At 52.5% G+C, this 21,796-nt stretch overlaps 6 protein-coding genes across 6 annotated transcripts; 4 read left to right on the top strand and 2 right to left on the bottom strand.

Annotated features, from left to right (window-relative positions):
* The first annotated feature begins 4,731 nt into the window (after nucleotides 1-4,731).
* Nucleotides 4,732-5,253, top strand: SODALDRAFT_140923 (hypothetical protein). Its single transcript, XM_028606788.1, has one exon. The coding sequence runs from the start codon at nucleotides 4,844-4,846 to the stop codon at nucleotides 5,114-5,116; it is 273 nt and encodes a 90-aa protein (XP_028467704.1). The 5' UTR covers nucleotides 4,732-4,843; the 3' UTR covers nucleotides 5,117-5,253.
* A 507-nt stretch (nucleotides 5,254-5,760) lies between these two features.
* SODALDRAFT_358312 (hypothetical protein) lies at nucleotides 5,761-7,167 on the bottom strand (the record flags this gene model as incomplete). Its single annotated transcript, XM_028614091.1, has 7 exons — nucleotides 5,761-5,802; nucleotides 5,948-6,148; nucleotides 6,481-6,553; nucleotides 6,691-6,745; nucleotides 6,849-6,901; nucleotides 7,048-7,102; nucleotides 7,155-7,167. 7 exons carry the CDS (start codon nucleotides 7,165-7,167, stop codon nucleotides 5,761-5,763), a joined length of 492 nt encoding a protein of 163 aa, XP_028467703.1.
* A 724-nt stretch (nucleotides 7,168-7,891) lies between these two features.
* SODALDRAFT_358311 (hypothetical protein) lies at nucleotides 7,892-9,873 on the top strand (the record flags this gene model as incomplete). The annotated part of the gene is made up of 12 exons (XM_028614090.1): nucleotides 7,892-7,921; nucleotides 7,970-8,027; nucleotides 8,131-8,281; nucleotides 8,422-8,469; nucleotides 8,570-8,627; nucleotides 8,711-8,762; nucleotides 8,848-8,863; nucleotides 9,090-9,159; nucleotides 9,237-9,258; nucleotides 9,333-9,351; nucleotides 9,472-9,558; nucleotides 9,642-9,873. The coding sequence occupies 12 exons, from the start codon at nucleotides 7,892-7,894 to the stop codon at nucleotides 9,871-9,873; spliced, it is 843 nt and encodes a 280-aa protein (XP_028467702.1).
* On the bottom strand, nucleotides 9,814-12,806 carry SODALDRAFT_140885 (hypothetical protein). Its single transcript, XM_028606787.1, has 3 exons — nucleotides 11,706-12,806; nucleotides 11,372-11,568; nucleotides 9,814-11,287 (listed from the first exon to the last, which is right to left on the bottom strand). Exons 1-3 carry the CDS (start codon nucleotides 12,444-12,446, stop codon nucleotides 10,033-10,035), a joined length of 2,193 nt encoding a protein of 730 aa, XP_028467701.1. The 5' UTR covers nucleotides 12,447-12,806; the 3' UTR covers nucleotides 9,814-10,032.
* Nucleotides 12,807-14,149: 1,343 nt separating this feature from the next.
* SODALDRAFT_293497 (ribonuclease Trv) lies at nucleotides 14,150-15,942 on the top strand. The gene is made up of 3 exons (XM_028608716.1): nucleotides 14,150-14,574; nucleotides 14,686-14,820; nucleotides 14,999-15,942. Exons 1-3 carry the CDS (start codon nucleotides 14,273-14,275, stop codon nucleotides 15,462-15,464), a joined length of 903 nt encoding a protein of 300 aa, XP_028467700.1. The 5' UTR covers nucleotides 14,150-14,272; the 3' UTR covers nucleotides 15,465-15,942.
* Nucleotides 15,943-18,259: 2,317 nt separating this feature from the next.
* Nucleotides 18,260-20,709, top strand: SODALDRAFT_339269 (hypothetical protein; the record flags this gene model as incomplete). The annotated part of the gene is made up of 3 exons (XM_028612845.1): nucleotides 18,260-19,041; nucleotides 19,109-19,556; nucleotides 19,648-20,709. The coding sequence occupies 3 exons, from the start codon at nucleotides 18,260-18,262 to the stop codon at nucleotides 20,707-20,709; spliced, it is 2,292 nt and encodes a 763-aa protein (XP_028467699.1).
* Nucleotides 20,710-21,796: the final 1,087 nt, after the last annotated feature.

The following is a 21,796-nucleotide window of genomic DNA, read 5'->3' as shown; positions in this document are numbered from 1 at the left end:
CGCGGTGTATATTAAGAAGCGATCAGCTGCGCTGCGTGAAAGGGGCCCAAAAGGCCCAACTCGTTCGTTTGGAGCTTGCATCAGCGGCAAGAAAGTTGGCATGCATGGGGGTTACAACGCTTCCAAGAGAGATTAGGAAACGATGAGCTTTGGGCGTCTGGATAGTATGCACCGCTGGTGCATCCCTGGCACGGGTACATACGGCTGTATAAGACGGAAGGTCAGGATATCTTTAAAGGCAGGACATATTACGGCGAGGGATGATTTGTCGGGAGCTCGGCGTTTGAGGCGTCCGCTGCTAGGCCTTAGTCGGTTTTGGGAGCAGCTTATTCTTTATTTCGAACTAAATTCAAATGAATCCCAGAGTCAGATGCATCTCAGGTCGTGGGAGGTTTTAGTGCCGACGTACTCTCATAGCAATCTACCCAGGGTCTCCGACACTGAATGCGTTGGCCATAACATCGACGGAGTGCACAGCCCATTAGTTAGACTTGGACAAATGACCATCCGAGATATTCACTGGTTTAAGTGGAACGAGGACACCATCGGGAGAGACCATAGACAGATCCACGAGTGATTCACGAGACGATGGTTAGCCTTACCGACCTGTGCTTCATGCTGACCGAGTCCGCTGCGTTAAACGGAGACGGAGAAGTTCGCAAACTAATCATCACCTACCTCCCGTATTTCTGCCTCTCATCGTGGGAAAAACGGGGAAGCGACGGCGCCATGGGCGATGACCGGGCTGTCCATACCATTCAGTTTGGCCAAGCCCACGGCAGCCCTCCCCCAACCCCTTTCTTGGCCGAATCTCGTCGAAACCTGTAGAGGAGGCAAAGGTCCGGACTGCGTTCAACGAGCCAGTCCACTGGACAAAACGACGGAGCCAGGTCCGAAGCAGGTCAGTTTAGTACACCACGAAAGTGGACCAAACTGGACGAAAACGGCTCGCTACGTTGTACATCCCGACCCCGAAGCTGGTCCGACGGGGGTGGAGTATAGGGAATTACCTATAGGAAAAGGAAAGTTCTGGGCCCATCGGGATCGGACGATGCTTCTAGTTCCACCGGTCAACACACTCCACCATCTTAGCGCCGTGCTACCCCGGAGACGGAGGAATCGGCCTGAATAGAGTCGGATCAGCTTTTGAAACTGTTCAAGGCCCCTTTCTTCTTCTTTCTTTTTCTTCCCTTGCCGATCCTTCGAAATGATTGCAAGGAACACGGGAATACACTTATTGGGCATCCATGGGCCAAAGACTGCGAAGCCCAGAAAGGCACAAGATCTGCATCCCCCGATCGAATCGACGATGCGAGTTGAATAGGAAAGGACCGGCGCTAAGATTGCTTATAGCGGTCCCCGAAAGGTGGGTTCACATTCCGAGGCGAGGAGGGGAGTTCGGAGCCGTGGAGTTGACGGAAACCCCGAGAATCATGGACTTTAAAGTACCTATTCAAAGTAGACTTGAGAGTGGCCGGTGACGGGAGCAGAGCTTTGGTGGCTCCTTAGCGGCGACTCCTTGCTTTGGAGTCGGCCGTCTTCTGACCTAATCTCGAAGCGGTCGCATTATGTATACCACCTTTTGCAAGCATGAGACGAGGAAGGCATGCGCCCGTATGTTAGAGACAGGTTTTACACCTGCACCGAAACGAATGCTCCAAATACACCGTTTGGTATAGGGTCGGGCGTGTGTAAGTCAAGTCCCCTGGTCGGATGTAGCAAGAGACCCTGCAGAGTGGAATGGGGTGGATTGGTGCTCCTATTGGTTCCAAAATAATGTCAGTGTGTGACCTGGGCGACGACTTGGGAAGCCAGGGCGTCGTTGATCTCGATAAGACGCGGGTTTGGACGCCAAGTGGGTGGGTATGTTGTGAAGATCCTAAATCATTAATTAGACTGCGGGACGACAAGAGCAATTGCGCCCGCAATGGACGTGTGGCCTGTTTCATCTGGTTACCGGCGACTGATTAGATAACACCGGAGATGAATGAGCCATATTCTGCTCCATCCGAGTTTCCGCTGAAGAAAGGGGCCCATCGATGTTTATGACCACTGATCGTATCTTGTGTGCGCCGAGATGGCTGTTGATGAAGCACAGGCCGCACAGCACGAGGACCGATAAGCCCGATGCTGCGATGGCGAGCATCTATCTGCCCGATGATTGGATAACAGACAAAATTGGTGGTGAAACCGAGAGCACAGGCGAGCGAGACGATAACACAGCAGAACGGAAGACGAGAAGATCGAGAACGTGCAATTTCCCAAAACAGAGGCCATGGGGCCCTTTCAATGATCGAGAAATTAGTGAGCCATCTGGACGAGTTTTGACTTATGGCGCCTCCGATTGGCCGCTAGCCGTATGCGTCACCCGTTTCCTTTCCGTTCTTTTTTCCCTCCTCTTTTTTCCCCACTCTTTTATACTCTTTTTCATTGGTAGGAAAAACACCGGCATGTTTCGTGTCTTGATGGGACGATGACACAATTGGATCCTACAAACATGGCAAAGTCTGTTCTCCGCTGAGAGAGGGGTACAATACAGCGCCCGGCAAAAAGTATTTGAACACGCCGATGTACCATCGACCCACAAAATGCCAGGCTGCGGCATATGGGCTTACTATCTAGCCTCAAATACGTAGGAGTGTTCAAATACTTATTTCCCCCCACTGTACGTCAGGGGCCATCCCAACCGTTCAACAAGCAAAAAAAAGTGTGTTGTAATATTTGCACTTCTCGTAAACTGAGGCTGTTACACAGACCGAGAAGAAGGAGGAAACGCGAGGGAGAAATCGGGTGATTACACAACTCAATCAACACAGCGCCCAGCCTGACGGTTTGAGCGGATGGCCTGATGACGACCCCGTTGCGAAATGACAGGGCGGTTGAATTCATGTTATTATTTTGCGAAGCGGTACTTAGGCAGCCCGTTCCAGTTCTCGGAGGCTTGAAACGTGTCCCCACAATCAAGTCCATCAATCCCGCGAGAAATGGCATAGGGATGCTTGACATGACTGTACCTGGGAAGTATACATATGCCATCCAGTTCCTTCAACAGGTTACAACCGAACCCAAAATCTAAGGTAAGGTAGGTTGAATCAGTCGTCCAAGTGTCCATCGTGGACAGGCCAGACCGTTCATATTCGGGCTGAATAGTGTGGGAGCTAAAAGGTGGGTCCCAAAATATACCTAGGTACTATTGGACCAAGAGGACAATCCATGGTGCCGTCTTCGTTCGCCATTCAGCTGTTATGTCTGGTGTGTTACCTTCAGCCTCTAGTTCCTCCGTGGATCAGAGCATCATACACACATCGTACATAGTACCTATGGCGATGCCCGATGGTGATGCTAATAGCCATGTTTTCTGTGGGTGGATAGAGCCATGGCCATGGCCAGGCTCACCTCCGCTTTCTCTACAAAGTATGATCATCCTTACAACGTACTTGCTCGGTACATGGATGGCACACTAGCTCCAGCCGTTTGTAAGCTCCGGTTCTCAGCACAATTCTTGGACCTCTTGGCCCGGATTTGATTGTGGTGCCTAGATATACGGGTATGTGTCGACTCCTAGCATTACATCGTACGTGTACGAAGGCTATATCAATCCAACCTTTCCTCCCACGCTCCCGTCGTACGCATGTTACAATATTACCTGTTCCCCCCCAGTTCACACGAGAGGCGAAGGTTCGGAACGATCTCTACGGCCAAAATCGAAACCCGCTCGGAATTCTAGAAGTCTGCCAGGCATACAAAATCGGCAAAGACTGATACCTACCGGTCCGACTGCAATTGTCGAACACAGCACGTCTCTAGACAATATGAATCAGCTGGGCCCATCAGCTTGACCACGACTCAGGAGACCACCGCTTGCAGAACTGCAGAACCCGACCGTGTGAAAACTTCACTTCCTCTCAACTTTTTATTAGTGCAGCACCGCACCCATCGCAGCAAAGAGCCAGACAACTTCTTACCCTTACGGCTTTCTCTTTCCGCCGCCTCCTGCTTCGTTACGTCGCACCTACATAGCGTACGGAGTACACGAGCTGCGAGTTATATCCGTATATATATATATATATATTCCATCTGCGGTCTTGCTGCACACGCCCCCCGGCCCTCTCACCCCCCCGCCTCCTATCTTCTCGTCGCACTCATCATAAGGTTGCATCTTACCTTGGACCTAGGCAACCTTGTCACCACACAATTCCGCAGAAACTTCGATTTTAACTTACGGATAGAAAAGACCACTGGGCTGTCACTTTTCTTCTTCTACTTTCTTGTCTCGTGGTTTTCTTTATTCTCATCTGAACCCTTGGCTCGCCCCGGGCTTTCATTCATCTCCCTTATTCTTTCTGCCTGTGGCCTGTGCCTGACAGTGGTGTACGGATACATTTCTACAAATAACATCTTACGTCTTACCCCCCGACCTTGCCCGACGCAACCCTGGTACCCTTGTCAGTGCCATTTCCTTTCGTCCTCTTTCTTTTCCTCCGCTGGCAGGTACGTAGTATCCCCACTATTTCGTATCTCCTCTGTACCCCTGCACATTGTTTGGGCGCAGCCCTGCCTTGTGCTGCCTTGCCCCTGTCCTTCTCCACCAGTGTTGTCACATCCTGTGTAATAAAGCATATGACCCCCAGGGTCGATCTTTCTTAAAGCCCCCCCCCGCCTTCTTATCCTCTCCTCACTACGCCTTTCTTCAAGCCTCTCTGTCTCTACACTATCTCGACGAAACACATGGACAGACCTCGCATCCAAAGATAAATCCTAATCATCACGCACAGCCACGCCTCGACCAACACTCCCAAATACTCCTACGCCTACCCACTCCATCCCCACGATTGCACTTATCATGTCTACCACCCGTCCCGCGGCCGTTCACATCGGGAGTTCCTCATCCTCATCCGGTTCCGATTCCGACCTCTCTACGACATCAAGCCGTTCTTATATTCCAAACATGGACTCAGTTCCCGTCACGGTCTCGGTCGAGACCATCCGCTGTATGCGTTGCGCCGCCTCCATCGAAGTGACGTCCACCGATGACCCTGGCATCTACGGCATGGTTCGCATCTCAACAAATTTATATTACTGCGATCGTTGCGCAAAGAAAACTGGCTTCAAATGAACTCCTTTCCCGACAACGAAATGCTAGAGCAAAACCATTAGTCAACATATCCGAGGCTTAGCACGATCAGCATCATACCCGCTCGAAGTATATTCCCGCCGAAAGTCAACCACCCGGCCGAGCCTTCTCCGCACCACACGCCATTTGAGTCGACACTGACGGATGGCGAGGCGGTGACATGAAAAGAAAAAAATAATAAAGATAAGACAAGGGAAACCCCGGGCCCTCTCCCGACTGCCTCATGCCGGTGCTTATCGAGCACCTGCCATCGTCACATGCGGATCTGGTCAACCAACATCTCAAGCCCTGCAGAATGCGCAAACCTCCGCATGCCGAGGAGGAAGCCCGTCCAGGTTCGCCGAACTTGCTACCGCATTTGGGTGCGAAAAGCGGCAAATTCAGGGGCTAGAGGGCGGAAAGCCCTGCTCTGCCGCCAGCGCTGGGACTACCATATCCTACGATTGTGGGCCATCTACAACAACGACCGCTTCGACGTGGCCTTCCACAGCGATAAGGGCGACAGCGACTCAGGGCGGCCCATTATGCGCCCTTGAACAAATGGAGCGAGAAATAAAATCCCATCTCCAAAATGGCATCCACCGGATGCATGGACTGTCCCTGACAGTTGTTTGCTCCGGGACATCCTATTGGCCACGTCGGGAACAGTCGTCATTTCCCTCACGAATCTCAAACGTGGCAAAGTACCGGATAGCCACAAATCGATAACAAAAATCCACGTGATTTTTGTTCTTTTTATGCGCCTCTCTCCCTATCTCTTCTTTCACTTATGTTGTTCATTGAACATTCATGTAGTGTTGGCTGAAGACAAACCTTCCAAACATCAAACGGTCGCCCTCCTTTGTTTTCGGTGCAGCCTTTACACGTTGCCGGGCCGTGCTGTATGGGGTCTTGGGGCAGTGCCAGGTATACATCATCGTGCATGAGCAATTCTGTCTGTGGGCGGGGCGGGCCCTGATTGGTCCCCTGCATGGGTTGAACCAAAGTCGAGCCCAATTTGTTTTCGACGCGGGCCTTCGAGTGGAGATCAAGGGGGAAAGTTATTGGACGAATTTATTTCGGAGGGATTCTCCTGATGCTTCCTCCACGATGGCCTCTTTTCCTGGGCCAGAAACACGAGAAATTTAAAAAAAATAAAAAATGAAACAGAGTACCCGATATTCGTCCCTCGTCTATTTCGTCCTGTTTCCTCTCGTCGATTGTTCCGTCTTTTTTTTTTCTTTTTTTTCTTCGCGTCAGTGGCATCGGCTCCGAGCAAACCCAGCAACATCTCTCTGACGCCCGCACCTGGTTATCGCGTCATTATTTTTAGCCAGTTCCTTATTTCATTTCGACCCGCCACTGACGTCGCCTTGCATACTGGTCAGACCAAATCTGGCGGTGCGGGACTGGTGGGGGATCCACGGAATGGTCGTTTGGCTGTTTCATGTACGAAGTTCACGGGACTCCGATAGGGACCCTGGAACTCTTTTGACTGGATTCATTGCCTTGGTTTTTCTTGGGGGTGATTAGGAGGGAAATGGCCCGTGCAGAGGCCGTTTGCATGTTGATTGCACTTTTGGCACGTTTTGTTCAAGAGCGAATTGACGCCGCGGTTTGAGGCAGGACGACCTCAGTTTGACATGAGAAATGAGATACCACTATTTAGCGACTTCGCGATGGCCTTCTGGAATTGAAATCTAAGTTGTTAGCTCCTATAATTTGAGCGACAAACTGTTCTGGAGTGTTGTGTTGCTATTGTCGGGGGAGATAGGGAGAGAGAAACATCTTGGCATGCATTGTCAGATCTGTTGAAGAAAAGCTCACCGCATTGATCTACGCGAGGTCCAGCCTCATCTTTGTCTGATACTTTTGGCACGGAAATGTAATAATAATAGCGTCTACGGAATATGTGGCATCTTCTGCCACGTTACAAGAGTGCGGCACAGACTTGGTAGCTGGGCGCATTGCCCTTGCAAGGACATTCCTCTGCATACATACACACAATTTATTGTTATCTAAAAATGACCGTCTCGTCAACCTTGAGCATCCATGGCACTCGCGCCTCCGCCGAAGAATAGGCAGGGATCAACTCCGGTCTACGTGTAGGTGCCTAGGAAACGAACCAACTGCCTTAGCTATAAGCTTATTAACGATGGCCCATCTGTTTTCGTATGCAATGTGTCGCTTTTGGAGCAATTTACGACGTAATTCCTTCCGTGCATGTCAGTCAGCTACCAAGTAATTACGGTATGCCTGTAAGCCTATATATGCCTGCATTCCCGTGCACTCCGTAATGCCTCCGTACACTCTCCCCAAAGTCCAATGGGAGTCCAAGTGGCTTGCAGCAAGAAAGGCCAAAAAAAGAAGCCAAAACCAGGGCTCGTGCAGCCAGCTTAGGGCCGTTTCGAATTATTCAAGAAAAGAAAACAAAAATGTCGAGGTTGCATTTGTGCCGCGCGTCCATCTTACTCCTTTGGTCCCTGGTTAATTAGGCTGGCGGGTTGCATATGTGGCTGTCTGCAGATGAGCTTGTTTGGCTTGCAGGGGGGAGGGGACTTTTTTGATGCCGATACTATCGCGAACGAAGTAATATTACAGCGTGTACTGATGACGATGAGAGCTGCGAGGGCAATCCTTGGGGAACAGACGGACGACGGATTAAGCTATGGGGCTTATTAGTTAGCTGGTACGTGTACTGTTTTACTCGGTAGACTAGACTGGTCCTCTTTTATTTTATTTTGTGGACGGTCTAGACGCATCTCCTCGGACTAAATTATGGGGATCAATCTCCAGAATCAGAACGGAGTACGAAGTAGTCTTTAAATTACCTAAGGTACCTCATATTATTCGCAGTCGCGCGTGCAACTCCCCAGGTCTATCGAGGACTGGATTGGCGGGTTTTCTTCCGTTGGTCAGCAGTGCTTCCCCCCACACCAACCCAACAAGCTCTCACACTTCACGCACTCACCCTCTTTGTAGAGGTAGGTATTCCCATGTGTCCCATGTGTCCGCAGAGTACAGGGGATCGAGATGGCCAAGCCAAGCCAAGGGACCTCTGATGGGCTTTGACTCGGCCTTTGCTGTCTTCATTCATGACATCCCATGGCTAAGGGTCATGTACCCCCATACCACCAGGACATATCACCGTAGTAGGTTCTACATAGGGTCCGGGGTGTTTTTCTGGCTGATGATGAGAAGTTAGAAGTCGGAGGGGGAGCATATGCCATTTTTACACCCACACTGCATCTCGTCATATATCATCACATCACGGTGTGGGTTTTAATTATGTCTTGACACCAATCAAGCAATCCCCAGGATGGAAGGGTAGATGTAACGCCCAAGAGCCCAAAAATGTACGAATACCTACATATTCATGCCGCCCCGGCATCTCCCCCTCTTCTCCCTCGGCATGTACGAATAGGAAACTACTCGCTGAGAAGCCTCCTCCGCCAGAGAACCGCAGCACGTCCCTACTTTAGTGCGGCCCGAAAGCTGCAAAGCGGATGTCATTGTGCGTCTAATCCTTGGTCGAACCTGTGTACAGTACGAAGCGAAGTGCGCCCCCGGTTTCGAAAATGCACAGACGTGTTCAAGGGGGGGTGGAGGTTCGACGGGCGGTCTGGTCTGGTGGGGTTGGGGGTTGGGGGTGAGGACGGCGAAGGGAGGAAGGAGGAATGAAAGGCTTTTAATATTATCACGTCTCCGCTATGTTTCACGCACGTTCTGTCCAGGAACAGCACAGCACATGTCGAGTAGGAAATAGTATTTATGCCTACGGAGTAATTTTAAAATCCGGACCTTTCGCCAGGATGGTTTACTCCGTCTCATATCTTCGCCCTAGCCGTTCCTATCAATGGTTTGCTGTACCCCGCAACCGTAGTACTAGGTACCTATCCGGAGCTCCCTACCTTAACCTACTACCTAGGTATGAGCTACCGGCGCCACCTTATCTACCCTGAACGTCGTGTCGAAGAAAAGGAGATGCCGGGGACCAGTGTCGTACAAAACATCCCAACGGCCTGAGTGCTAGCTCTGACGTCTCGGTGATGACTTGGGAAGAGGTCTCAGGATCCGTTGGGCTCTGTCGGCCCAAAGAAACAAACTAAAGACTGAGGTCTAGACAAGCATCGACAGAGACACATGTGCCACCATTTTGGGAAGAAAGGGGGGGGGCTTTTCGTCCGTTGAACTGCATCGTGACATACATCAGTGACAGCGGCATCCACGTCGGGATCGTCTTCTATAGGCTTAACTTTGCATTACTGGCACGACTGATTCCTTGTGTTTACCAAAATTACAATGTAATTACAACCCCTCCGTCCGGGTTCTAATATCGAACCCCGAAGGCACAACAGTCCGACATGCAAGACGCAGGACGATCTACTCGTTTCCCAGGACCTTGGAACCCGAAACTGCCATGATATGTCATATTTTGTACTTCCGTTTGTGTACTTCGTATTACTGTTCCAGATCTGCATTCCGTTTCGCGGGTTCGCTATGACGTAGTGAGAAAACGGAAACAAAGTGACGCCTGGACACCAACCCGAACTGGGAATAGCTTCAAGTTCCTTCCATTAAGACCACAAAAGCGGAAAACAGAGGTCGTCTGCGGCCGTGATTCCACTTTGTTGAATTGCTTGCTGGATACTGGTCCCCCGTCCATCCTTCGTCTGTTTGTGCAACCTCTCTTCACCCGGGTCCAGCGTCCCTCCCCCTACGTCCTCCACCCTCAGAACATGCGGCGTCGATTGCATTAATCCTGACATTCCCTAAGCCCTTCAGTCCCGTGTCTGTCGCCTCTATATGTCCTGGGGAAATCCGTGCACCCGTACAGTATCTCCGGGTTGGCTTTGGTTAGTTACCACGCACAAGGATTCGGGAGGCAGTTGCTAATCATATATCCCGGGGGATCTCCCTCATGGCGGCCCCGGGTATTCAGGTCCATCGTCCCCGTCCTCCTCGTCATCATCGGCATGCTCCCGGACGTGCGGCTCTCCCTCAAAGTACAGTATGATCTCGACCCCGAGGGTCCTCTGTACCATTTTGGTCAACATGGCGTACTTCTCCTTGCAGCGCTTCATCCACGGCTCCAGCCTGAGCGTGCTGTGGAAGCAGTACACGTTGGGCCGTCCCTTGACCCGGTTCGCCAACTTGGACCTCTTGAGCACCCGCCACGCGTTGAACGCCATCGTCTGATCCACCGCCTTCTCGGGGGACGTGAGGTAGAGCAGATACGACTGCGTGAACCGGAACGCGAGCGTCTCGCACCCGGCCGTGCCGTGCTCGTCCACGAGGCCCCGCTCGAGGGGCTGGAGCTCCGCGTAAAGCCTCTCCAGCTTGTTCGTGTTGACGTAGCCGTGCAGCATGGCGAGGTCCATCCAGAACCGAGTCACGTAGGGGGACTGCCGCCCGTAGATCTCCTCCATCTCGCCCGCCAGCGCTGGCACGCTGCCCCAGACAAGGTCCGTCAGCGCCGACGCGCCGTGTTTCTGCTGCACCTCGTACAGGCAGTTGAACGCCAGCCGGAGAGGGTGCATCGTCTCGTACCGGGTCGTCGTGTACGCCGCCACGTACTGGGAGACGGCGAGCACCAGGTCGAGGTTCCGGTGCGCCATGGCGAGCACCAATTCGCGAAGCCCCTGTGACGAGAGCTGCCGCAGGTCCAATTCCAGATCCTGGAATGCCCGCAACAGAACGTCGCCTGCTGGCCCGTTCTCCCCGCTCGCGAAAAGCCTCCCCGCTTCGAATATCATGTCGCTCGACCCGGCGCCCCATGTGAGCGTTGATGCCCACCCTCGAGGCTTGGCCGCCTCTATTTCTCGTTGCCGGAGATGCAAAAATGCCCGCTTCATGTTGCCCACGAGTAGTTCTTGTGCGTGCAGCTGGTCCGGTGGTCGCAGATAGGTCAATCCTGGCGGTGGCGTCGGTGTTCGGCACCGCACATGGGGAGGTAGTTCGGCCGGCGACGCGAGATCCAAAAGGTCGTACTCGGTGACTCCTTTCCGTTTCAAGTAGGTTCGTAAGTTGACCGGCTTTCCGTTACGGATGAACTCGGTCACCTTTCCCCGGGCGTCTCGTTCGAACTTCATTGCCAGTAGTTTTTTTATCTCATCCACCGTGTTGTTCTTCGCGAAACCCCACTGAGAGAACCTCGTCTTGTACATCTTCGCTCTAGGTACTTCCGGCATCAGCAAATGGGTTATCAACGGGGAGGACCTACAACGTAGGTGAGGTAAGGGGGAAGGAAATACGTACGAGGCCTCGAATCCATGGCATTCTTTCATGATCTCCATCACTTCTTTGAGCGGTTTTCCCTCGTCGAGATACAATTGCCGAATCACGCATTTGTACGTTTCCCACTTATCACCAGGGAGGTATTTTTGGCGAGGTTGCCTGCTCTCTGTCCGAGATTTGGACAGATGACGGGGTTTGGTGTCGCTACCGAGTCCGGTCTGCCTCGGTTAGTAAAAAGAGAAGAAGAAAAAGAAAGAAAAAAAGGAGGAGGGCGAAAGAACGAAGATAAAATAGGAGACGGGCAAGTGTTTTCGGCAACTACGCCAGAAGTCAGGGAAATGGCTGGTGTCCATACTGGTGATGATATGGATTGTCTTGAATGCGCCGATGGTATATCGACTGGCTGTGTCGCGCCGACAAGGGAATGGCTGGCAGGGGATGATCTCGAAGGGAAAGTAGTCGGACCGGAAAAGCTTGTACTTTCTGCACCCCTTTCTAGTTTAACATACTCCTCATCCGGCAGAAAAGAAGGAGTGTGCGGCGACACGGTGTCATGTGTCCAGTGGTGGTCCATCGAGTTGGGCGACGCCGAGATGAGGCCGTTACCCATTCGCACCTGCATGGGTCCCGGCGGACTGGTGATATATTTTGGCGGGGGAGGGGCTCCCACAGACGTGCTTGCGATCTGGTCGACGTCGACGGGCCACAGGGGCCTGCATGTCAGCGAATCGTGCGTCTCGCCGGAGACTTGAAAGGGTAAAGCTGAGGCATTCGAGTGAAACGGGGAGACGGCGGTCATAAAGGACGCCGGCTGTCGTCTCTCATATAACAGGGCTTCGGGGCTCGAGTTCGCAGCCAGGGTCGACGGCCCCCAACTCAGAGACCCGCTGTAACCTTGGTGCTGAGCGGCGGCCGGGTAGAAGGATGGTCCCGACGACGCCAGATAAGGCGAATTTGCGTGAAAAGCATGGTGGGTGGTGTGGGCGGAGATATCGTGGCCGTGGATGTCATGGTCGCAGTCAGGAGGAGGAGGAGGAGGAGGAGGAAGAAGAAGAGCTGGTGGTCCGTTTACCGAACCGGCGGCCGAGTTGAACATGTCTCAATACAACGTAGGGTAATGAGGGTGTAAGGGTTCCGCGCTGTCGGGTCAATTAACGGTCCCGAGGCAATAGCCAGTGTGTTACACCGCCTTCTTCAGGGATCGACTCCAAGTCTGCGTCATGAAACGGTGCAGATGAGTCGTCTTCTGACGCCCGGCAGGCGCCGAAAAGAGGTCGATTAGGTACTCCCAATGAAATGAAAGATGATGAAAGAGGAGTGAAGGATTAAAACAAAAGTGCCTGGGAACGAGGGGCTGGTTTGGTTGGCGAGGAGTTATGTCCATGTCCATGAGAAGAGGGAAGGGGGGGCGACGGCCCCTGAATGGGCAACCTAGGCACCACCGCCAAGTGGATTCAGGGAGATATCAGTCTTTTTCGCGGGGGAGGGAAAAGGTGTAGCTAGCTTGGTCGACTTTTCTCCCACTCACAGGGCAAGAAAGCAACAGGGCACCCCCTGTGGAGTGGGTGAATACTAGGCGGGAGGATGGGTCTGAGTCTGAGACTGACAGAAGTTCCTTTTGGCGCCCTCTGACTTGGAGGATTTGGCTTGCCTGTACCCACCCACATGGTCTGGACTGGGTTAAGCAGCCCTACGAAGAGACATGACCTTCTCTTATGGGATGAATAAATGTGAATTCCGGCGAGGTTCGTGAGACACAGGCCACGCCAGGCACTGATGTCTTAACCCTGTGCGAGATGGATAGAGGGCATTATGCATGGCGATGATAATGGTGATATATTGGGTTTCGCTGCTACTCATCGCCTGCGGCGGAAGATCTCGCTTCACGCAACTCGACCTTAAAGCGGCTCTGGTTGAATATGCGAGGGGCTGCGGGCGACCAATTCGGGGATGGATCGGCCCGGGAGTCGTAGGGCTTGCACAGGCACGGCGTTAAACCATACAAGCTAGTTTGGGCGCGTCCCGCCGAAACCGGCACGGAAACGAACATTGTAGGCAAAGAGATATACATAGCTCGGTCTGCTAGGACCCCGCAATGCGTTGAGTTATCAAGTCAAGGGTCATAGGAGATGATAAACTCGAGGTCATCGAGGGCCTCCTGGGCCGAAGAGCTGTGGAGCGCCCGCACTAGACAGCCACACTAGCGATAGAAACATTCTCGGCGGTCTCTAGCTGCCGGGAATGCTCGGCATAGACGTTGAGTCCTGTTCCTCGAGTGAAGATGTGGCAGCTTCAGTGGACCGAATAGCTTCGGAGTGATTCGGAGTGACAGTTATTGGCAGCTTGTCCTAGGCCGGGTTTTCAGTCACCAATACTCAAAAGTATCCGTACGTAGAGAGCCTATAGACAGGTAAAAAGAGTTGGATAACACAGCAGCTGCCAGAGAAATGCTCACTCAATGTCTGGGATGAATTCACCCTCGGAGACTTCGTATTGGGATTTGCATCGACGTCTAGCCTGACTGGGCTGGTGGCTTGGAACCTGCATCGGAAAAAGTATATTGCTCAACCGGGGTTCGGCATAGAGGACCAATCAACTCTCGATTTGTTGCAGGAAACCACGTGCGGCTAGACAGTGAAAATACACAGTGTTTACTACGTACAAAGACAGTAGCAAGCACTGAAGTTCCCGACCCGGGGACGTAGTCACGGATCCCCCACTATCTGTCCTCCAGGTACGCCGTGACCGACGTCCGCAGCTCATTGGTCTCATTTAGTTCCCCCATAATTAAATTACCAAGCCAAATCTTCAATCAATAAGGTAAGGTCCTTCCCTGATATCATCTATTAGACCGTCTATTAATTCCATTTCCTAAGTAGGTAGGCTTTGAAGCTAGTAGGGCACTCGTTGCCCTCTGCAAACATGGCACCACGAATCTCACTTCGAGGACTATTCAATAATGCCGCTGGCTTTCTCTCGCGACTCTCATGGCAGACACCCTTGTCCCCACTCCCGAACCAGCGCGATGTCGTACACGTCCCTTACCTTGGCGGCGTCCCATCCTGTCCCATCGATGGTCCCATTAGCTGCCGCAACAACACTCCCGTCACTGGCGATACCTGCTGCTTCGTACATCCCAGTGGACGGTTACTGCTCGCACAATTCTGGGACCAAGAGGCTCACGTCCCCGGTGCAGAAGAGGACTGGACCTTACACGGCCTCTGGTTGGTCTCCCGCTCTTCGCCAGGAACCCCGACTCCAGTGTAACCTGGCTTGACCTCGCACCAAAGAAAGTCCATGAAAAAGCCTCAGCTGCTGATGTCCGCTGTGAATAGGCCCGATCTTTGCGATGGGAGCTACGAGGCTTACTGCGGCATGACACCGCATTTCAGCAACATCTCGGACATATTAACCCAATATGGCCAGGACGAGCTTCTTGCTCTCATGCACCGATACTGGGTAGCAGCATCGTATGTACAATTGCCTCCCAATGACTTCAGGGCCCACCCCTTCGGCCCTTCTTCCTCTTCTTTTTTACTCCCAACCCCCCCTCCCCCCCCCTTCGGACTGCCATCAGGTTTCTTCTCGCCAAGAGACCTCTTGACTGTTTGCGTGCCGCGTACTGATTGGTAACACTCCTCATTGCAGCGGATCTAACGAACACCTCTGGACTCACGAGTATAACAAGCACGCCAGCTGCATCAACACCCTCACGTCCTCTTGCTACGGCGGTGACTACCGGCCGGGCATGGAGGCCGTCGAGTATTTCACTCGCGCGTTCCATCTGTTCCGGAACCTGGACACTTACATGGCGTTGGCGTGGGCCGGCATCGTCCCAACCCACGAGAGCACTTACGAGCTTGCGGTGGTCCAAAAGGCGCTGGAGAAATATAGCGGTGGCAGCGTCGTTCTGAAGTGCAGCGGACATGAGAGGTCCGTGATGCATGAGGCGTGGTACGCCTTCTTCGTGCAGGGCAATCTGCAGTCTGGCCGGTTTATTCCAGCGAGAGGATACGGGGAGCACGGCGACGTTGGCAACTGCGCCGACCAGGTTTGGTATCTCCCAAAGAAGTGTCGGTGGCCTGGTGGGTGCGATAGGGGCGCGGAACTATGACCTGCAAAGGGTCAAGGAAGAGCAAGGAAGAGAGCGTGTATTTGAAAGGGGGGTTAGACCAGTATCACAGGCGACTTGGGCGTTGAGAACACTTGGCCATCTTGATCCACGCGGAGCGTTTTATTTTGAGACTTTTGGGAGTCTTGGAATGTTTCCTGTGTCAAGTCAGCTTGAACATTACGAGGTTCATCCCAGACTCAAAGGCTCGAGGCTGCCAAACACTGCTTGAAGCGATCCGGGGTTAGTTGTCAGCCTTGCGGTCCGCTCGACGTGATTGACGGAGAAAAGTGGAGGGATGCTGGCCTTATCGGCCCGACTTTAAAACGCCATAGCCTGAGACGAAACGGTGCCTGTGGAGAGTGTTAGTACGTGCTCTGCTTTAAGACGAATATAGATTAGGCTGTCGCTGGCTTTCCTGGAAACCCCACCAGACCACTTGTAATTTCACTGTGCTGGTGTTCCTTGCCGACAGTTTGGGAAGGCGGGTCGTCCTACGTAAGTACGGCGGAGTATATACCTACTCTAGTTTTATAGTTTCATCTCCGTAGTTCATGCTAACATAACAGTACGGCCTGATACGTATATGCGCCTTGTATCACTTCGCCTAAGATGATCGAGGATCGCCATCGGTTGGACGTTACCAAAACGCAACACCGGGGCCAGGGGTCTACACAGTTGCCGCGATGGTGTGACGTACACTAGGCGACAGTCTCGAAGCCAATTCACATTTTCCTTTGGATCAGAACTCGTCCTGTTGTTCTACTCCATAGCATAAGCCGTCCGGGTGGAGTTTCACGAGTCAAGATTTCTAATTCGTTTTGGCTTTCGTGTTTTTCAAGTATTTTTCGCGTCGTCCAGGACGAGTTATGGTTTAAATACAAAATTAAATACAAGTTGAAACTAACTAGAAGGTTACCTACCTACCTATCTTACATGGGAGACCGAGGATACTCGGGGTAGTGCTGGATTTGGAATACCTAGTTGGTTAGGACGAGGGCTCCTAGATTGCCTCCAAAACCAAGCCGAATATTGACCAGCGATTAGATAGGCGACTTTGATATTAATCGTACCTCGTACGTAGCAAGTCATGGCAACGGGTCAACGGTAGCTGTACAGGTGTCTTAGACTTAAGCTGACGCCAGAGACACCGGCAGCGCAGCGCAACGTCTTAGCTTTAACCGCAATCGAGTGACATGGGAGATTACGAAGCAAGGAATGATAATAATAAACAGTGCCCCCTTTCTCCCCACGTTCGCACCCATGGGGATTAGTATATTCTCGACATCCAAACACCTAAGATCGACTATAAAAGAACAATCTCATTCCGTATCGACTTGGCTTTGCATCTTTCCTTTTTACTCTTCTTGTCTCTTCTTTCTTTTGGCTGCCATCGATACGTACAGTGTGACGCAACTGAGCAACGCGACGAAGACCAACCGAAAAGATAACAAGACAGACGATATTGACGTGGAGGAAGTAGGCCGGCACTGGTAGGTTTAGTAGGTAAATAGCTGGCGAGTGCGAGACAACCTAAGGCAAAAGAGATTATGGAGTTCTGGCAGTAATAATGCGACGACGATATAGGCGTCATGAACCTTCATAGTGTGTTTTACTGAGTATCGCACAAGGGATAATAGCGCTGAATCAGCTTGTCAACGCGACAATACGTAGCACAGGAATAGCTCGATCGTCCAAGGTAGTCCTGAGTAAGAGAATAAGATAGACGCACGCACTATAGTTATTACCAGGCTAAGGTACCTGAGAGAATACATCTAACACAGTGTCCAAACTTTCTAATTACGTAATAGGTACGCAGGGACGGCACGAACTATTTGTACCTGGTAGACGGCAGCCAGTTGGTAAATTTTAGGTCTTCGCCAAAACTAAGGTAGTAAGACGCTAAGAAAAACTGTTTTCTTAGGTAAGGTACAACGTACCTCACGATCGGCCTGTCCGTTATGTCTCAACTGCTAACTCTACCCGCACTGTCCGTTCCCCTGTTACCATTGGCTTGTGGAGCTAGCCTGCGCCCCTGGACTTACTCACATACCTTACCCCAGTACTGGGACGCGGGCTACTTGTTCATTCTGGTCGTTCCCCCCGAGTCTCCATCCACCTCAACGGGGCCCGCAACCCGCCCTTCGTTTCCTTGTTCGTTCGTTCGTTCCTCTTCCCTTCCTCCACCTTTTTGCCATTTTCATTTCAACACTAAACATGCAAATTTCTAAACATCGCCATCGACTGGCCTGCCCTCAATGTGCTATTAGAAGCTGCTTGATGTGAGCTATCGACCATTCAAACGAGAACTCAGTTCTTGTTCGATCTCACCCCTCAACGAGCAGACTTCACCCACCCCAGGATCTCCATCTTTCCACCCCCGCGTTTTGGACGCAGCCAGGAGGAGTCCTGTGCCCTGCAGAAAGGGCCGAATACACACTGTCCATTTGTCGCCGCCTGCCCATGATTTGGGAATCTTCCTGGCGTATTCGGCCCATTCCACTCTCGATCTCCGCCAGCCTCCACTTCCTCCTCTCTGTAAAGCCTCTATAACCGTCTACGCTACGTCGTCAGGAAGCGTGAGGTTATCTCGCTTTCGGATTTACCTAATCGACTTCCCTTGCCTCCTGGGTTTACGGCCGAGGTTTCTTTAGAGGCGCTGAACTAACAAGACCGGCCGGACGGGGTAACCCACCAGGAGTGGGATCATCTCATCTGGTCCCGTCGGATTTCGATTCGGCCTCGGCCGCACTGGGCCACGACACGATATAATCACCACAAGGACGGACCCGGCAGCCATGACGCAGGCCGTTAAGAGAGCCTGCGACGCGTGTCACCGTCGCAAGGTCAAGTGTGACGGCATCAACCCGTGCCGAAACTGCTCCTCCGCGCAACTGGCCTGCACATACAATGCCGTCCCCCAGAAGAAGGGTCCAAAGGGCTCCCGCGCCAAAGTCATCAGTGAACTGCGGGAGTCGCAGCGGCAGACGAGTTTGGCGACCAAAGTTCACAACCGCATAAACGGCATCCCTAGTCCGCCCGATCCTCCCGGAGGCGCGCCGACCCCCGGTATGCTCGCTCCCGAGGTCGTCAATGAGTGCGTCGAGTTTTACTTCGCGAATCTCTACGACAAGGGCCCCATCCTCGACCGCCGTCATATCGATCAGCAAGCGCCGTTTGTGGAGAAGAACCGAGACTCGTACTGCCTCCTGGCTTCGCTATGTGCCTTTATGATGCTGCAGCCGGGCATGGCTCTCCCTCCGAGCGACTCGTACGGCCTTGAAATGGTCCCCGGCGCTACCATGGTCGCCAGTCAACTGCTCCTGGAGGAATGCCTGCGTGTCCGCAAGGGGTATGAGTATCTCGATAACCCGAGCTTGCATACGTTGGCCACGAGCTTCTTCATCCAGGCCTGCTACCACGCCCTCGAACTACACAACAAGGCTTGGTTCTATCTTCGTGAGGCTACTACTATGCTTCACATGAACGGACTGAACAAGGAGGAGACGTACTCCCAGTGGGATGCCACTGAATCTTCTAGGAGAAGACGTCTTTATTGGCTGTTCTTCGTTCTTGAAAGGTAAGGGTCTCATTGCGCCTGCGCGACGGCTTGGACTTTGCTCAAATGCTAATGATTCAACTCGCAGAGCCCATGCCATCCAGTGGCAACGACCATTAACGCTCCAAGCCACCATCAAGCCACCCTCCGTTTCGGATGACCCTACTGATTCTCAGGCCCCTCAACTGAACAGCTTTGTCATGCTGGTCAAACTCTTCCACTCTTTCGATGATTCGTTTACCGGCGTCTGGAACAAGACGCGGAACAACCAGTCTAGCGGGCACACAGCGGCTCTGCAGAAGCAGTTGAACGAGATAATACCTACCTTCCATTGCCAGGATGGCCAGCTAGCCGACCTGCAGACCAACCAGCAGTGGATCAAGACGACGCACTGGCAGCTGACGAACGGTAGCATTGGCTCCCACAACGGTGACGGTATCCACTGGCAGTGCCCGCGGGACCTCTCGCATGAGCTCCTGATGAAATTTGCCACTCAATTCCCCGGTCAAGGGATGGAACTGTTAGGCTCCGGGCTGGTGAGTGTTGCCCCGATGCACGCTGAGCCCGTTCTCTTGAGAACGGGGTGACAAAGGTTCTTCGATGACTTGGCTGACATTATAAACTCAGATTGAGAAATTATTTGACGTTGGGTCTCACATGACAGAGTACCTTGCCAATCAGCCAGCATCGCGAGATCCGTTTACGCTCGGCCCCCGAGAGCACCTGAGCCAACTTCTCAACGTGGTCGGCATGCTGCGCCACGGACACCACCATTTTCTTCCGTTGTTTTTCAGCAAAGTTCACCAAATGCTTCCTCGACTCACCAATCCGATGCTGGAAAACGCGCCGGACAACTGCCCGCTCGGCAACATGGACATTTTCGACGGGTTCGGAAACGCTGGCATGGCGCAACCACCGCCTCAGATGCAAATGCAGATGGATTCGGAGTACGAGCGAAAGTTTCCTGTGGCGGAATACGAGAAGAGCTTCGAGATGAGCAGCAGCGGAAGCGACGGGAGCATACAAACGCCTCCGGCCGCCGCGTCCCTCCCTCCTGCTCCGCCGCCGCCGTCGTCGAGCGCCACGGATATGGGCTCTCCTTTTGTCAGCTCGCCCGGCATCATGTCTCCTGGAGTGGAGTTCCCTCGCCAAAACCTCGGCGACTTCTGTGGTCCCATGTCTGATATAGTGATGAGCCCAATATCAACAGGGCCCGGCTCGTCGATGAATGCGTCCAACCAACACCCACACCATCCGCACCACGTCATGCAAAACCAGTACCTGAACTCTCCGCAGGTGTCCTCGAGCATGGGCCACCCTCATGCCCGCTCCCACGGACACGGCCACTCCCACGGTCACGGTCACGGTCACGGTCATGGCAGCATACAACCAGCAGGACAAGGCATGGGGTATAATGGACCATCGACTGCAAACCAAGGCGGTTTGAACACTGCATCCATGCCGTCTGGTCATTCCATGTCGCAGACGATGTCCAACGGGGGCAACGCAATGGTGGGGCAAATGCCGCGGCAAGCACCGCAAAGGACCAGCAGTTTTGCAATAGCGCAACAGACGCAGATTCCCAAGACGGTGGGCGATTTCCATGCACTTCAGCGATCCAACACGGGCGACCTTGGTGCTATGTCGGGGATGGGAGGTCCTGACATGGACTTTGGCGGCATGAGGTAGCAACGGCGTTGTGCCTTTGTCCAATTTTCACGACCTGCGTCTCGTATATATCGATTGTCAGTCTTCCTCTACGATTTAGCATCCTGGACCAGTCAGCATTTGGAACATTCTGGACCTGCCTCATCACGCATCACTCATACTCATCACTCATCACGCATCACCACACGAGCATCCGCAATGCCGTCGCTTATCCATTTTCATTTCTTTTTCTTTTCATTTCTTTTCATTCCCCCTTTTTGGATATTACAGGGCTGTCCCTAAGACACCTCTTCTTGTTTTGTGAGCACTGCTGTGCTTCGTTCTGGAGGCTGAGGTTCAGCATGGGTCTGGGTGTTTTGCGGTTCTCAACCAGGTACAGAACACCTGTGTTTGGGGGAGGGGTCTTGATGGGCGCCGAGATGGACAAGGCGCCAGGAGATAGGAGAGACAGGAGGGCAACAGCGTGACGGCGAAAAGGCTAGCATCCTTTTGAGAAAAAAACAAATGGATGGGGAAAATGTCCAAATAGTAATCAAAGCTACCTGAAATGACTAAAGGGTATCTCCTCTTGCAAGTATAGGCTTTTAGTATGGAATAGAAAAGGCAGGTTATTTAGACGTAACAAATATTTGTTGGGCCGTTTTCCTTTCAGCACTTGTAGGGTAATTATATGTATACGGTGAGACGAGCCGCTGACCTTGACCTTGATGGCTCTCCGCCACAGCCCTTCCGCGGTTTAGGTCTACCGGGTATTTAATTGGCGACGTCTTACTCGGTTAAACAGGGACACCTAATTGGTTACTGGCTGCGTCTAAGCACATTTACAAGTGCTTTGGTAACGGGACGAATAGGGGAATGCAAGATATTTTGAGGGCTGAGCTCGTGAAGAAAAAGCAGAAAAGCACCCCTCCCCTGGGCTTATTAGGGCAGGGTACCTTGGCCATTCTGCAAAGTAGGTCGCTTAGATGTAGGTGGGTGGTATTGCATGTAAGATGAATGCGGTTGGCTCGGCTCGGTTAGAACTTGCAGAGTAGCAGCTACATACCGGTGTAGGGCAGCGCAGCGCTGACTTCAGTGTTGTACTAAAAGGCACGAAGAGTACTTTAAC

Source organism: Sodiomyces alkalinus (assembly GCF_003711515.1).
Source record: "Sodiomyces alkalinus F11 unplaced genomic scaffold SODALscaffold_3, whole genome shotgun sequence".
NCBI lineage: Eukaryota > Fungi > Ascomycota > Sordariomycetes > Glomerellales > Plectosphaerellaceae > Sodiomyces > Sodiomyces alkalinus.
This window is presented reverse-complemented; position numbering and strand designations above follow the sequence as displayed.

What these genes read in the sequence shown, in the direction of transcription:
- SODALDRAFT_140923 (XM_028606788.1), top strand. Translation starts at nt 4,844, where the DNA reads ATGTCTACCACCCGTCCCGCGGCCGTTCACATCGGGAGTTCCTCATCC.
- SODALDRAFT_140885 (XM_028606787.1), bottom strand. Translation starts at nt 12,446, where the DNA reads ATGTTCAACTCGGCCGCCGGTTCGGTAAACGGACCACCAGCTCTTCTT. An exon ending in GACAATCCATATCATCACCA is followed by an intron (nt 11,569 to 11,705) that starts GTATGGACACCA and finishes TAACCGAGGCAG; the next exon opens with ACCGGACTCGGTAGCGACAC. An exon ending in TGCCATGGATTCGAGGCCTC is followed by an intron (nt 11,288 to 11,371) that starts GTACGTATTTCC and finishes GGAAGTACCTAG; the next exon opens with AGCGAAGATGTACAAGACGA.
- SODALDRAFT_293497 (XM_028608716.1), top strand. Translation starts at nt 14,273, where the DNA reads ATGGCACCACGAATCTCACTTCGAGGACTATTCAATAATGCCGCTGGC. An exon ending in TGGACCTTACACGGCCTCTG is followed by an intron (nt 14,575 to 14,685) that starts GTTGGTCTCCCG and finishes CGCTGTGAATAG; the next exon opens with GCCCGATCTTTGCGATGGGA. An exon ending in CGATACTGGGTAGCAGCATC is followed by an intron (nt 14,821 to 14,998) that starts GTATGTACAATT and finishes TCCTCATTGCAG; the next exon opens with CGGATCTAACGAACACCTCT.